Source organism: Petaurus breviceps, unplaced genomic scaffold (assembly GCF_028583685.1).
Source record: "Petaurus breviceps papuanus isolate PSGF00001 unplaced genomic scaffold, PetGlider_PUasm1.0 91041, whole genome shotgun sequence".
Taxonomy (NCBI): Eukaryota; Metazoa; Chordata; class Mammalia; order Diprotodontia; family Petauridae; genus Petaurus; species Petaurus breviceps.
Genome location: NW_027187400.1, coordinates 5,308,961 through 5,324,281, shown reverse-complemented (window position 1 = coordinate 5,324,281; position 15,321 = coordinate 5,308,961). Strand labels below are relative to the sequence as shown.

The 15,321-nt window shown below is 47.1% G+C and overlaps 1 protein-coding gene across 1 annotated transcript in view; it reads right to left on the bottom strand.

Moving 5' to 3' along the window:
• The window catches only part of SLC9A1 (solute carrier family 9 member A1), a 77,165-nt gene extending 62,358 nt beyond the window's left edge, over positions 1-14,807 (bottom strand). Inside the window, exon 1 of the mRNA XM_069079300.1 lies at positions 13,178-14,807. Within this exon, the coding sequence (XP_068935401.1) occupies positions 13,178-13,523 (346 nt within the window). The 5' untranslated portion in view covers positions 13,524-14,807. The remainder of the gene's footprint in view (positions 1-13,177) is intronic.
• Between the last annotated feature and the right edge of the window lie 514 nt (positions 14,808-15,321).

The following is a 15,321-nucleotide window of genomic DNA, read 5'->3' as shown; positions in this document are numbered from 1 at the left end:
TCCCAAGCTGTTTCATGTGTCTGTGTCTTGTCTCCCTGCAGAGTATGTGAGGTCATGGTCAAGATGCGTGTCTCCTGCTTTTTCCATACCCTACACAGTACACAGGACAATGCTGGGCTCACAGGGAAGCAACAGAGTCTAGCAAATAGGATGCTCGGTTTAGGGTGAGGAAAACTTGGGTTCAAATCCCACCTCTGAAAACGTATTAGCTTTGTGACCTAGGACAAGCAGCCACCTCCCTGCACCTGGTTTTGCTCACCTGTAAAATTAAGATGATACCACCTAAAGTGCCTACCTTGGGGGACTGTTTATGATTTTAAAGTGCTGAACAATGTCAGCCATTCTTACGACTTGGTACACTTTTACTGAAGAAAAAAAGGAGGTTTGTAAGAAGCTTCTGTTCTCCCTCAGCTCAGGGAGGGGACCTTTCTGAGAAAATCTCTAGCTCCTTCCTACCTCAGGGCCTCACAAAGTGGTCCAATTATTGCCACAGCTTTGTGCAGATCAGTCGGCTGAGCTAAGAAACTTCCAATGGTTCTATCTTGCTTACAGGATCAAGATTAAATTCCTCCACCTAGCATTCAAGGCCCTCCACTGTCTGGTGCCACATTGTATGAATCCTCTGCTCCAATCAAACAATAACAGTGAACATTTTATATGGCTTTGTGCCACTTTCTTCATAACATCTCTGTAAGACAGATCATGCAAGTACACCTGCCTCATATTACAGATGGAGATGATATCCTCAGTCAGCCAGTCAATAAGTATTTATTAGGTGCCTACTATGTGCCAGACACTGAGCTAAGTGCTGAGGATACAGAGAGAGGCAAAAAACAGTCCCTGCCCTCAAGGAGCTCCCAATCTAATGAGAGAGGCAACATGCAGACAATTCTGCACACACCAGCAATGTAAAGGATAAATAGGAAATAATCAATAGAGGGAAGGCACCAGATGAAGAGGAGTAAGGAAAGGCTTCCTGTAGAAAGTGGGATTTTAGCGGGGACTTGAAGGAAGTCAGCGAAGCCAGGAGGTGGCTGTGAGGTAGGAGGTTCCAGGTATAAGGGACTGCCAGGGCAAATGCCTGGAGTTCAGAAATGGCAGTGTCTCATTTAAGAGGCAGCAAGGAAGCCAGCGTCGCCCTCTCTTCCAGACCTCTGTTTATATCAAGTCTAAAAAAAGGCTGATCTGTTCAAAGATTTTTTTTCATGGCAACATGATATATAACTGAAAAAAGTGAAAGCAACCTTAACATTCAACAGCAAGGGGAATGGCTGAACAGACTGTGACACACTCATGTAAGGAAACACTATAAAGCAATTAAGGGGAACAAATATGATGAAAGCAAATGGGCAAAGACCTTTTGTGAAGTAATGCCAAGCAAAAAAGTAGAAGCAAAGAATGGAGTACACACCGACTACAATCATACAATCGTGACAGGTGAAATATGGGGATGAGAAAGAATGGGCCAACGATCCTGATGGGGACTGAGCAAGAAATGAAAAGCTGGTGTGATATTTGACATATTAGAATTAACTGAAATAATAAATTATTTGAATGAATATCCAATCTTGAGTTTGGGGGTTGTTTTTTTTTTTTTTAATACAACATTCCATTTAAAAAATAATGTGCCCAGTGCTCAGCTCCAGTCCCATCTCTACCAGAAAGCCCTCACCCTGTCCCTCTGAATTTCCAGGAGCACTTAATTTTCATAGTCCTTCCCAGACTGTCCCTTTTATATGTTTATGCTCTTCTGCCCTCAAATGACTCAGCCCAGGGGAAGCAGGAAGAACTTTAAAGGTCAAATCCACTTACATTCTACAGAGGGCAAAGAGTCAGGTCTTACATTCCTTTATATCCCTATTGTCTAGTATAGGGAAGCACATAGTAGGCGCTCCACAAACACTGATTCATCTCAACTGAGGTTTCCTCTTGACCGTGGTTCCAAGAGGTGCTGACTGACTTAGGTCCTTAAGCCTGCACACCCCACCCAGGTGACCCCCTGACAACCACATGCAACTGGCCCCAACAAGGCCAAGGGGAGACTGTGGGTCTCTACGCATTATCACTAACGATGTTAGGGACAGACAGATCACTATTACAAGCACCTCATTTTCACCTTCAAATCTGCATATCGCCCAAGGGACAGTCAGGGAATAGGTAGGGTGGCAGTGAAAGGAAAAGAAGTGGAGTGCTGTTTTTCTCCCAAATCCTGGGCAGCAGCTGATTACAGCTTCTCCCCTTGACCCTGCTGAAGGAAGCAATTTCTCGGGAAATAGCCTGCTGCTATAATTTGGGAAACAAGCCCACTCAATTCCAGCAAGCAAGGAAGTATTAAAATAACTCAAGCCCTAGGCTGGCCTGATGGACCCCAGAAACTGGCTCTGCCTGAAAACCCAGACCATGACCTGCTGGGCAAGGTCTAAAGGATAAGAACAAACCTGATGCTAGACTAGAGGATGGGGAAAGCCCACAGCTCCAGGTCCAGTCGGATGGTTTAGCTCAGTTAAAATTAGATCTATAAGATTTTAAAATACCTAAATATAATCTTGGGCTATCTTAAAGTATTGCTTGATGTTTATCAGCATGTAAAGAGATGGTTTGGCCCAGCATAGCCTGTGCAGACAACCTTGGTCAGACAGGTCTGACTCAGATGTTTGCAGGGAGGAGGGCTGCACCAGGAGACTCAAATCGGGGATGAGTCAGTAGGAACCCAGGCTACAGGCCTCCAGAGCTGCAGCCGCTCCACAGCCCCCAGCTGCAGGCCACAGCTGGGATGGGAGGCATGACTATGAGGGGAAGCCGCCCCCGGGGTTCTGAGGGGCCGGCCTTAGCTTTAGTTCTTCCCTGCCTGTGCTAGATTTCTTCTAAAATGAAGCCACCTCTGGGATGGCAGCTTTGGGCCTTACACTTTGGAAGGGCAACTTCAGGACATAGAAAACTATCTCAATTTCTGCCAAAAGCCAAGGAAGCTTTGAAATACAAAAGCCTTTAAAACAAAGAAAGAAAACTTCCCAGCTCCAAACTTGAACACAAAATTGTGAAATACCACAGGTGGAAGTGACTTTCTAACACAGATGTTACAACACAAAGTGTCAGAGCTAAAAGAGAAACCTTAGAAGATAATGTCAGAGGTAGGAGAGGCCTTCGAATGTAGGATGTCAGTGCTGAAACTGGCTTTTGAGATGATCTAGTCCAACCCTTTCATTTGGCAGATGAGGAAACTGAGGGCCAGAAAGTGAGAATGACTTGACTAAGGATACATCACAAGGTCATGGCCCTGGGCCAGCAAATTGGCATCAGCCCGAGGTCATGGATTTCATTCTTTAGTCCCAGCCTGAGGGAGGTAAGACAGAAAGACCCAGGCCCAACAAGGCTTCAGCCACCATTCCCCTCCTCCCTCCCCTCTTTATTATAGATTCTTTTTATGGACTATATCATGAAGGAGGGGACAGACAGAATGAAATAGTTAAGCCACCTTAGCCTGGCTGCTCTATAGGGAACACTCAAGTTCAGGGTTGGCCCTTCCCCCACAAGCTCCTCCCATTACTACCTTGTCTCCTCCAGGACCATACATTTGGAGAGGATACATCAATCACCCCCTTCCTCCTACCCTTTCCATCCCCTTTCACAAAAGAAGTAGCATTTCCACCAAAACCCAACCCAGGCCTAACAGCACAGGGCCCCAGACTTGCCTTAGGATAGGAATATATCAATATACAAATAGTGGTATAGGTCCAAACAGCTCCTCCCCACCCTAGAATCCCAATAGTAATCACTACATTCTCAAAGATTTAAGAAGACAGCTAAAAACTCCCACCTTCTAAAACCAAGGGCATCACCTGGAAAGCCCCAACTGGATTTCCTCTTTGCCCTCAGTGGAGGGTAGACTGTTTTTCACTTGTGCCAGCTGCTCCAAATCTCAGGGAATCCTGGTGATTCTCTAGCCCAGGGATGAAAGAAGATAATGCAAAACTCTTTCCTTTCTAAGGGTCAACAACATGGCCCAATATATAAAAGCACATTCCTACCAGTAATAACGTTTCAGGCCCTGAAGGGTTGACTGTTCCCTAGGCCAAAGGGATGTCCTTGGAGAAGTGTCCAGATACTGGAGAAAGTAAGAACTATAGTTAATTCCCTAGGGTTTTGATTTGAGTTCTACAGTCTTCCTGATTTCTAATTTATCAATTTCTCCTCTGATTTATATCATTCCCGTTTTTGTGCTTATTTTCAGGTATGCTGGCTGGTTTAAAAAAAATGAACGAATCCTCTCTTTTTCTGTTTTGCTAATGTATGTTTTTATGGGCATAATTTCTCCTTTGAGGATTACTTTCACAGTATCCCAGAAAAGCTGGCGTGTTGTCTCTGTCATTTGTCCTTCACGTGGTTATAGTTTTTTTGACTTCTTTGACACATTTGTTGAGTGGTGTTTCACTATCAAGTCTCCTTTTGGGTCTTTTTGCTTATGCTCTCAGTACTGATTACTATTTGTATTATTTTGTGGTCTGGAAAGGATATATTTAATAAATTTATCTGCAATTTCTCTAGGCTCTAATATGTGGTTTATTTTTGTAAATATGCCACGTAGTATTTGGAAAAATACGTATATTCTTCAGTGGTCTCATTCAGAAGACGCCATGAATTTTTTTTGGCCTAAATTATCCAATAGTTCAGTTTATTTTTGTTTACCTGTTTGTTAAATATATTCAGTTCTAAGAGAGAGACACTGAAGTCTCCTATTATTATGCTTCTTTTGCAATTAAGTTTGGTTTTTTAAATGTATTTAGATGCTATATATATGTTTAACATTGATACTGGCTCATTGTGTACAGTTTCTTTAAGTTATGAAAGTCAGGTTTGTGCTTTTGAATTGAATTGTTTTTACCCCCTTCCTCTTAGGTCCAAACATTGAGTTCTGAGAAAGGGCTTGACAGGAGGTAGGTAGGGAGGAGGAGTTGCCATTTCAGAACAGGGACCAGCTGCTAGGGAATATAGTTCTGCCATCCAAGGGATGGGTCCAGGCCTAAATAGGCACAAAGCAGGCAAACCTGAAACTGTCCTTAGACTCCCCTAGGTCAGCCCTCTAAGGGTCCCATGCTCAGCAAGTTCAAGTCTTCTTGGTCTGATATAATGGAAAGAGTACTAGACTTGGAGCCAAAAGACCAGGTTTCGAGCCTGGGTTCTTGTGCTTGTCAGCTGTGTGATGTTGGACAAATTGCTTCATTTCAATGAGGGAAGATGGACAAAACTGTCTCTAAGGTCCCTTTCAGCCCAGATAGTCTATGGTCTAAGGTTCCTCTCAGTTCAATATTTTCTGCCTCAAAGTCCCTTCAGTTTTAGAATTCGACATTCTTGGGTCCCACCCAGGTTTAACATTTCTACATTTTAGCACTGTCTTACCTAAGAGCTATAAATGACCTGCCATCCTATCCACCTATAATTCGCCAACAGGCCACCACCAATCAAGCAAGTGCTTAATGACCACTTCCATGCAAAGTTTGCACAAAGGCACCCCCCCCCATCCCCATTGGATTTCCGGAGAGAAAAATGATACTACCACCTTCCACTCATAAAGCCCTTTATAGTTTCCAAAGGACTTTTCCATCTGTTATTAGATCTTTGTGAGGTAGGTGAGGCAGCCATTATCCCCACTTTACAGACAGGAAAATTGAGGCTCAGAAGAGACTTTGCCAGAGGCCATGTAGTAAGTCACGTATAATATGTGCTCCCTGGACTCCAGCAATATACAATTTATAAGCAGAGGGAGAACACAAAACCAGGGAAAGGCTACACACAATACAGTAAAAGAAGTGAGGAAGCAAAATAGAGCAGAAAGGGCCCTAGATTTGGAATCAGATCCCAGTTTGAATCCTGGCTCTATTCCTCCCTTACTCTGCAACAGTAGACCAGTCACTAAACTTCTCTGGACCCAATCTGTAAAGAAGGTAGGGGGATGGAGTGTGGAAAGAGCAAGGGACTTGGGAGCCAGAAGGTCCTAGGTTCCAATTCTACCCCAGAAACTTATTAGCTGAATGGCCCTGGTCAAGTCATTTAGGTTCTCTGAGAGTGGGTTTCCTCATCTATAAAATGAAGAGGATGGATCAGATGGCCTCTGAGGTCCCACCTGGCAGCTCTGAATCTCAGATCAGATACCACAAGGCAATAAATGATTAATCACCTAATAAGTGACAGAGAGACAAAAAGAGCCAGACACCCCCTGTGGGTTGTGGTGGTCAGAGAAGGCTTCCTGGAAGATGAGGACTTGGAGCTGGGTCTCAGAAGATTTGGATAGACAGCAAAGGTGAAGAGAGAGGGGGTTGCTGGCTTCACTGCCAAGCTTTTAAATATCTTCCTCAACCCTTCCCATCTCCCCTGTCAACTACAGATCTTCACCTTAGTTCTTAATCAGCCTACACTCTCTCTGCTCTCTCTCCCTGCTGTACCTCTCACCCCTCCATTGCCTGACTGAGAAGTCAGTGTTCTAACCAGTAGAGGCAAGAATTTAGGGGTGTGCAAAAAAAAGTCTGTTTCAAGGCCTTCAGAGGAGGCCTCTGGTAATCCTAGTGAGGGGCCAGAGTGCTTGCCCATGGCCTTCAGGACTGGAGGCAAGTCATGTCCTCAGCTTCTTCATCAGTAGAACAAAACGGGGAACCTGGACAGGCCTGCCTCCAGGGAGTGTTATACAAATGCAGTGAATCAATGGGCAAATGCATCTCAAAAAAAACCCAAAAAACAATGTATGGAGAGGGAGGTCTGAAGACCACAGGGAAGAATGATAGCTCTCGAGCATGGGTCGGAGGATAAGTGGAGTAGCTTTATTATCTATTAGGCTTTAACTGAACAGTGTCCTGGATGCTGGATGTTCCCAAAGATCCTGGATATGATAAAATCAAGTTGTTATCACACAGTCCTAGGAGAAAAAAATGGTCTGCAAGTTTTCAGATGAAGAAATTACAGCTGTATATATCACATGAAAAAAATGTTCTAAATCACTATTGATTAGAAAAATGCAAATTAAAACAACTTTAGGTACTACCTCACACCTATCAGATTGGCTAATATGACAGAAAAGGAAAATGATAAATGTTGGAGAAGAACTGGGAAAATTGGAACACGAATGCATTGTTGGTGGAGTTGTAAAACTGATCCAACCCTTCTGGAGAGCAATTTGGAACTATGCCCAAAGGGCTATAAAACTGTGCATGCCCTTTGATCCAGCAATAACACTACTAGGTCTGTAGCCCAAAGAGATCATAAAAAGGGAAAAGGACTCACATGTACAAAAATATTTATAGTAGCTCTTTCTTTGTGGTGGCAAAAAAAGTGGAAATTGAGGGAATGCCCATCAACTGGGGAATGGCTAAACAAATTGTGTTATATGAATGTCATGGAATACTACTGTGCTGTAAGAGATGATGAGCAGGTAGACTTCAGAAAAACCTGGAAAGACTTACATGAACTGATGCTGAGTGAGAGGAACAGAACCAGGAGAACACTATACACAGACAACAGCAACATTGTATGATGTTAGACTCTGATAGACTTAGCTCTTCTCAGCAATACAATGATCCAAGACAATTCCAAAAGACACTAGAATTATGGAAAGAATTATGGAGTCTGAAAGCAGGTCGAAGCATATTATTTTCACTTTTTTTTGTTTTTTTGTGGTTTTCCCCTTTTGTTTTGTTTCTTCTTTCCCAACATGACTGACTAATGTGAAAATGTTTAACATGATTGTACATGTATAATCTTTTTCGGATTGCTTGCATCTTGGGGAGGGGAGAGAGATGGGGAGAGGGGAAGGGAGGGAAGGAGAAAAATTTGGAACTCAAAATTTTATAAAAATAAATGTTGAAAACTATCCTTGCATGTAACTGAAAAAAAATTCTATTAACGGGGTTAAAAAAGAAAAATGACCTTTGAGTTGGAAGACTTGAGTTCTGTTCTAGCTTTGCCACTATCATTGTATGACCAGGCCTGGGGATCTGTCATGGCTTGGTATTCTCTAAAGGTTCTTCCAGTTTGGACATTCTGCAGTGTTCTAAGGTCCCTCCCAGCTCCAACATCTTTTGTTCTATTTGTTCTGGCAGATAACTTTTAAGGACCTTCTCAAAATCTGACATGCCCTGTTCTAAAGTTCGTTCTAGCCCAGATATTCTAAGGTCTCTTCCCACAGCAACATCCCCTGTCCCAAGGCCCCTTCTGGCCCTCAAATTCTCAATGCTGAGGCCCCTTCCCACTTCAAAGCCTCTTGCAGCCTAGATATTCTGCATCCCAAGGCCCCTTCCAGTCCAGACACTATGATCTAAGGTCCCTTCCTCCTCTTGCTGGTCTTTGCTTCAAGGTCGGGTCCACCCCTAATACTCTCTTTTCAAAGGCTCCCACCAGCTCTGATACGCCAGTGATTATATTATACTCTTGGAGAGTCTTCTAGTTCATTCACCCAGCCAACAGCCTTCACTGGATCCAATGCCTCCAAGTCTCCCACTGCTCACAAAACTGGCTAATATATCAATCCTGGACTTCCAGGAACACATCTTCAACTAGCCAGCAAGATATCTGAGCAAAGGCCATGTGCCCAGGGTCAACAAAGGAACAAGGGGAACTGCAAGGGCCTAAGGGTCAATACTAAAACTGCAAACTATATTTCTGAAGCTTAGTAAACTACTTACCCAAAAACCTAGTTTCTCTCAGGTCCACAGAATCTTTGAATGTCAGTTCGAAGGGACCAACTAGTCCAACCCCATCCTTCTATACAAGTGGAAACTGAGACCAGAGAGGGGAACTGCTCTACCCAGGAATCTGAGGTCTCTGAAGTATGCACAATTTTCATCTACGTAACCTACCTCCACCAAAGAACATGACAGATAGTCCCTTCTCTAGAAGCAGCTAGAAGGCACAGTGGATGAAGTCAGGAAGACCTGTTCAAATTCAGTCGCAGATACTTTGTAGCTGTGAGATCCTGGGCAAGTCACTTAAAATGTTTGCTTTAGTTTCCTCAACTATAAAATGGAACCAATACCTCCTTCCAGGGTTGTAGTGAGGACCAAATGAGATATTTGTAAAACACTTAGCACAATGACTAGCATGTAGCAAGAGCTTAATAAATACTTGTTTCCTCCCTTTCCTTCCTTCTCAGAAAGAGAAACAACGCTAACAGAAGGGAATTTTCCCAGGTCCACATGGTAAATCAACAGCACATTTGGGAGAGAACTTGGGAGACTTTTTTCTCCATCCAGGAAGCTCTATAAAATGAGGGACTTGAATGGGATGATTTCTAAGGGCCCTTCTAGATGTAATTCCTGGGTCTGACATTGTCTGTTCTGAGGCCCCTTCCAGCTCTGACATCCTGTGTTCTAAGTAAGATCCCTTTCACTTCTCACATTGTACGATTCTAACCACCTCCTCCTACAATAACCACCCAAGGTGTGGTTTGCTGATTTGAAGTTTTGGGATAAAAAGGAGCATCACACACAGCACTTTCTATTCTTAAAGGAAGGGGGCCTTGCCAGGGAAACAGCTGCCTTGGATGACAGAATCAGGGCTCAGGGCACACAGTTCCTGCCTACGTTAGGGCGGCAAGAGAAAAGGCAAGGCCCCAAAATAGCCCACTAGATCTCTTGGGTATCTGCTTGTACAGTCAGGGTTGCCAGCCTTAGCAGCCCTAGGGGCACCCCACTTTACCTCTAACTTATTAACTCCCTTGAAAGCCAGCCTGAAAGCAGCTTCACAGAAAGAGACAAAGTCCATAAGCCACCCCCCCCCCAAACCAGCTGCCTCAAGATTCCCTGGAGGGAAATACTTAATATCCTAGGATTCTGAGGTAATATTTCAGTTGTCTTGGGTTAGAGATGACTATTTGTGAATACATACCAAGTGTTTAAAGCAGAAGGCAAGGGAAGATAGAAATGAGGAGTTGTTTTATATCCTATGATGTCAGTAGGGTCACCTAAATCTATTGGCTACCCCCTTCCCCCACTGTATGATGGCAAAGACACTAGGTCTGTTCTGGGTTCAGCTCCCATCCTGTGTGCCTCTCTGGAGCCCAGGTGTCTCCCCTGTAGAATTCAAAGGATTGGGAAATCTAGAGTCTGTTTCCAGCCCTAAATCATACACTTCAATGATGCTAGGCCCCAGAGGGCCTTTTCAATGTGGCCAGCAAAGCATTACAAGCCTGTGGGAGGAGTCCCCAGCTTCCAAGGATTCCCTTCCTCACCACAGACTGGTCTGCTAGGGAGGCAACCCAAGCCTGGGTGCAGCTATCACTCTATTAGGAAGGAACTGAGTATGCTTACTCCAGAGAAGTCTTAGTGAGACGTGATGGAGGTCATGAAGCATTTGAAAAGTTGCCCGCAAGAACCAGAGGGCAGATCTATAAGGAAAGGCTAAAGCATCAAAGGTGCAGTAAGTAGCAGGACAAATTTGCTACAATCAGAACAATGTCCTGTGGTCCCTCCGGGGAGGGCTGGCTGACCCTTTATCTAGGATGCCGTGAAGGGTGTCTGTGCAGGTCTGGGCATGAGAACCTAGGACAGTTTCCTTACCTCTTGCCCCAAGGGCAGCAAGGTGGTGCAATGGATAGAGTGCCAGGCCTGGAGTCAGAAAGACTCCTTAGTTCAAATCTGGCCTCAGACACTTCCTAGCTGGTTGACCCAAGGCAAGTCACTTCACCCTGTTTGCCTCAGTTTCCTCATCTGCAAAATGAACTGGAGAAGAAAATGGCAAACCACTCCAGTACCTTTGCCAAGAAAACTCCAAATGGGGTCACAAAGAGTAAGACATGACTGAATGCCAATGTGAGGACCCTTCCAACTCTGAGATTCAGCAGTACTGGAACCTAAGTCAGGAGGAGATACCACAGACTGGCCAAGAGCTCAGGTAGGTCCTGAGTTATTTTTCAATCAGTTGCAGCTGCAGGAGTGGTACTGAGTGCTTATCCCTGCCTCACACCGAAGCCCTGCCCAAACATGGGATGATTTTTTTACTTATATTTTACTTATATTTACTGACATACTGCTGAAGTTTCTTTTTGTGAACTCAGAAAGGCTGACAAATCATAGCCACATCAATGTACCCCAAAGCCAGAACCTTAATGCCCACCTCCATGCCTTTGTACAAACTGCCCTTTACTGCCATGCATTCCCCCCATGCCATGGAATGTGCTCCCTCCTAGTGTGGGGCTCTGGGAAGCCCTGGTTCCCTTCAAATATCAGCTTATGCACCACATCTCCAAAAGGAGACCTTTCCTGAGCCCCTTAGTTGCTTATCCTCTCTTCCTCCTTAAATTACATTTACATATTGCAAAATGTAAGCTACTGGAAGGCAAATGATTTTCATTTCATCTTCTTGGTGTCTCTGGCACCTAGCAAGCTGCCATGCTCAGTTTTGGGGGGCTAGACTTGCGATTCCATTGACACAGGGAACTCCTGGTAAGAAAATGCCAGATAACTGTTCTGTAACTTAGTCTTAAGAGAGATGCTGAGAACACTGAAGGGTGAAGGGCTTGCCCAGGGTCACTCAGTCAGTGCAGGGTCAACAGTAGGGCTTGAAACCAGGTCCTCCAGACTCTGACTCTAAGGCCAGCTCTAATCCAGCTGCATCATCACATCAGCCACTTAAGGACCAATGGATTAAATTGATTTATAAGACAACTGGCATGGTCTCTACCTTGATAACCAACCCCACTTTATAGAAGGTGAGCCTGGGGCAAAAGGAAGTTCCATCCATCCTGCCAAGGTCACAGGATGATCTGGATCAGAAGATGAGGCTGCCTGCCTCCAGACTGCTGCCTGCAGGAAGTTCAGCTGCAGTGGAGACACCGGAAGGGAAGGCTGGGAACAGGGTCCCAAGCAGAAAGGCCTCTGTCCACCTTGCCTGACTGCATATCATATTCCTATCCCAAGTGAGCTTGACAGTGAATCAGAGAAGACAGTACTATCTCTCTGCATCACTAGCCAAAACCGAACATCCTGACATCACTCCTTCATGTCCTTGGGAAGATGGGAAGGTTCTCCACCGAGCCCCTAGAACACCCAGGTCACCAAAACTCCCACAGCTGGTCCAGGGCCAAACCAGCTTAAAAGGCTTCCCTGACATAAAACCAGTCAGGTCACTGGGATTGCTGGCCGTCATAGAGTCCATCACTCACCCAGGTGACACAGGCTCAGTCCACCTGGGCCTCTCCAGGGAGGAGTCACTTTTCAGCCACTAATCCTCCCCAGCCACCCCAGCTCAAGACAACACAATCACTTCTCAAACCAGGATGCCCCGTCCCTGGCGCTAAGGACCTTCACCCATCCACCCAGCTCCAGCAGCGCCCAGGCCAGCACCATGGCCAGGCACAGGCTGAGTTTTAAGAAACGGCTAAGTACACACTTGGGACTGATCTGGTAACCAGCCAAGATCAGACAGGCTCCTCCCCAAGCACAGATCCTGCTCAGAAATTCCCAAGGTCTACCCAGCCCCATAAGCTGAAGAGAGGACAGCATTATAGACACACAAATCATCTCCAGGCTATTCCCAATCTGGCCAGGATGCAAAGCTGACCTGCTAAGTCTTTGGAAGTGGAACATGGACACAGGAAACATCTGCATTCCCGAGTGAACCTCTGAACTCCTAAAGCCCCAGTGGCTGAGATATCTTAGGGTTCCCCAAGTGGGCAGAGGATTGCTGAGAAGGGGAAAACAAACTCCTAGGAAAAGTTCCAGTCCACCTAAACACAGAGCCTACCTGGCATTCAAGCATGCCAGAAAAGATATACAATCCACCCAGGGCCTCAGTCCCACAGATCACTGCCACTAGGCAAAATGTAAGGTGGCCACAGCAAAAACAGAAACAAGAAAGACCACATTCCTCATCACCAAATAACTGTCTGGCACTTTGGATCCCCGAGAAAGCCCCTCTTCACCAGCCTTAATACACACAGAAAGAACAACCAAATCTGTCCCTTAGGCCTGCCCATGCAGTACTGTTAGAGGCTCTCGACCCCTCAGTAATGTCAGAGACCCTGAAGAAAACAGCCCTGTGGAAGAATTTGAACTACAGGTCTCTGACAGTTGGCCTCAAAAACACCAGGCAAGGGGGAGTGGGGAGCTCTCTCCAACTCACTGCGGTGATTCTGTTTACACAGTACATCCTCCAATCCCCACTGTCCAGCCCAGACAGAAGTCACACAACATACCCAGCTTCATAAGACAGGCTAGCAGGATCCAGAGGGAGATCTCGAAGGGGGTCCTCACGTGAGTATAGTCGATGCCCAGGACCGGGAAAGGCTTGCGGGGCTTCCCATGAAAGGTTCCTGAATGGTTGGTCATCGGATGGACTTCATGGTTGACCTCTGGTGGAGCTGAAGTGACATCCCCTTCCCCAGGGCCTATGTACAAGCCCATGGTGGACACCTTTGATGTTACGGTATTCTGCAGCCCATGGCTCCTCAGGACTGGAAGCAACCCCAGCAGGGCAGCCACCACAAACACTGAGGGGAACACCCGGAGTGGGGAGAGACCACAGAAGCCAGGCCCCGGCATCTTCTTAGGCTGTTCTTTGAGGGGAGGGTCCCTCCCACCTCAACAAGGGAAAAGCTGAGTCTGGGACATAGGCAGCAATGAATCTAGGGAGAGATCTGGAAATCAGAGAGCCCCCAAAAAGGAAATAAACTCGCTGGGGAGGGCCGAGGGGGGTGGAATAAAGACAAAATAAAGCAAGAATTACTAAGAAAAGCTCATGTTTTAAAAGATTAAGGAACTGCTCTTCTTAGAGGGAAGAGAGTTGTGGGGTCAGGTGGAAAGGGATGTGCACAGACTAGGGGAGAAGGAGGGGAGAGGAGACCAGGATTTCCATATGAGGGAGGAAAGGAAAAGAGAGCTGAGGAGTCTGGGAATCCCAGAGCTGAGGAGATGAGAGGGAAGATGGGGGAGGACTGGGATTCTCAACCGTGGGCAAGAAAAGGGAGCTAGGTCGCCCCTCCGCTGAGGAGGAGACTGGCAGGGAAGAGGTGAGGGAGGAAAGGAGGAAGGGAGCAAGGGAAGTTAGGAGGCCAAGTAGGAAGGAGGAGGTAGAAGAGGGAAGGGACACTGGGGAGAGGAGAGGGAGACTGGGACCCCACAGCTGGGGAAGGGGACAGGGATAAGGCCGGGCCCCTGCAGCTAGGGAGAGGAGGAAGACACCCTGGTAGTCGGGGAAAGGAAGGGAGGAGAGGCTGGAACCTAGTAACTAGGGAGGGGGAGAGAAGGCTGGGACCCCGAAGCTGGGGAGGGGGAAAGGAGGCTGGGACCCCGCAGCTGGGGAAAGAGACAGAGATGAGGCCGGGCCCCTGCAGCTATAAAGAGGGAGAAGAGGCAGACACCCCGGTAGTTGGTAAAGGAAGGGAGAAGAGGCTGGAACCTAGTAACTAGGGAGGGGGAGAGAAGGCTGGGACCTAGTAACTAGGGAGGGGGAGAGAAGGCTGGGACCCCCGCGGCTGGGGAAAGGGAGAGGAGACTAGGACCCCGCAGTTGCGGAAGGGGAGGGGAGGGGAGGTTGGGACCCCGCAGCTGGGGAGGGGAGGAGGCTGGGACTCCGGGCAGGTGAGGGCAGCGCCGGGGATGGGGAAGAGGCCGGTGGCCGGGCGTGCCGGGGTGAGGTTTCCCGAGAAAGGGCGGGGTGCGGGGGCGGGGAAGGGGCTCCGGCCTCTGGGGGCGGCTCCAGAGGGCCCAGAGAGCCCGCGGCAGCCGGTAGCCGGCTGCGTGGCCCCAGCTCGGCGCCCCCGGCCCTATGGCTCCTGCTGATCCCCTGCAGCTTAGATCCAAGCTCCGGCAGCAGCGAACTAAGCCCACCGTCCGCCCGGCACCACCTTTTATACGTACCACAGAGCAGCCGGCGCGGGGGGCTAGAGAAACACCAACGGAGTCCGCCGCGCTACAGCGCCTCTTAGCGGCGTTCCTAGGAGCTGTGCGGGGGGCAGCAGCCCACAGCTGCCTTCGCTTGCTCTTGGCGATGCCAGTCCAAGTCCGGACTCAGGACATCAGGACCCAGGATCCATTTATACTGCTCTGCGCCCTGGAAATTGAATGGAAGGTGTAAGGAGAACCGTCTGAAGGGTCAAGGGCAGGGATATAAGGGTAACAATGGTTGCTGGGCTTGTCAATCAGCATGCATTTATTAAATGCCTGCAATGTTCCAGGTGCCGTGCTAAACTCTAGGTATCCCAAGAAAGGCAAAAACAGTCCCTGCCCTCAAGGAGCTTGCATTCTAATGGGGAGACAAAGTCGAAGGCTAGAGATACATGTGCTGTATATATGGAGTGTGTGGAAGGTAATCCCAGAGGCAAAGGCACTCCCTTGGGCA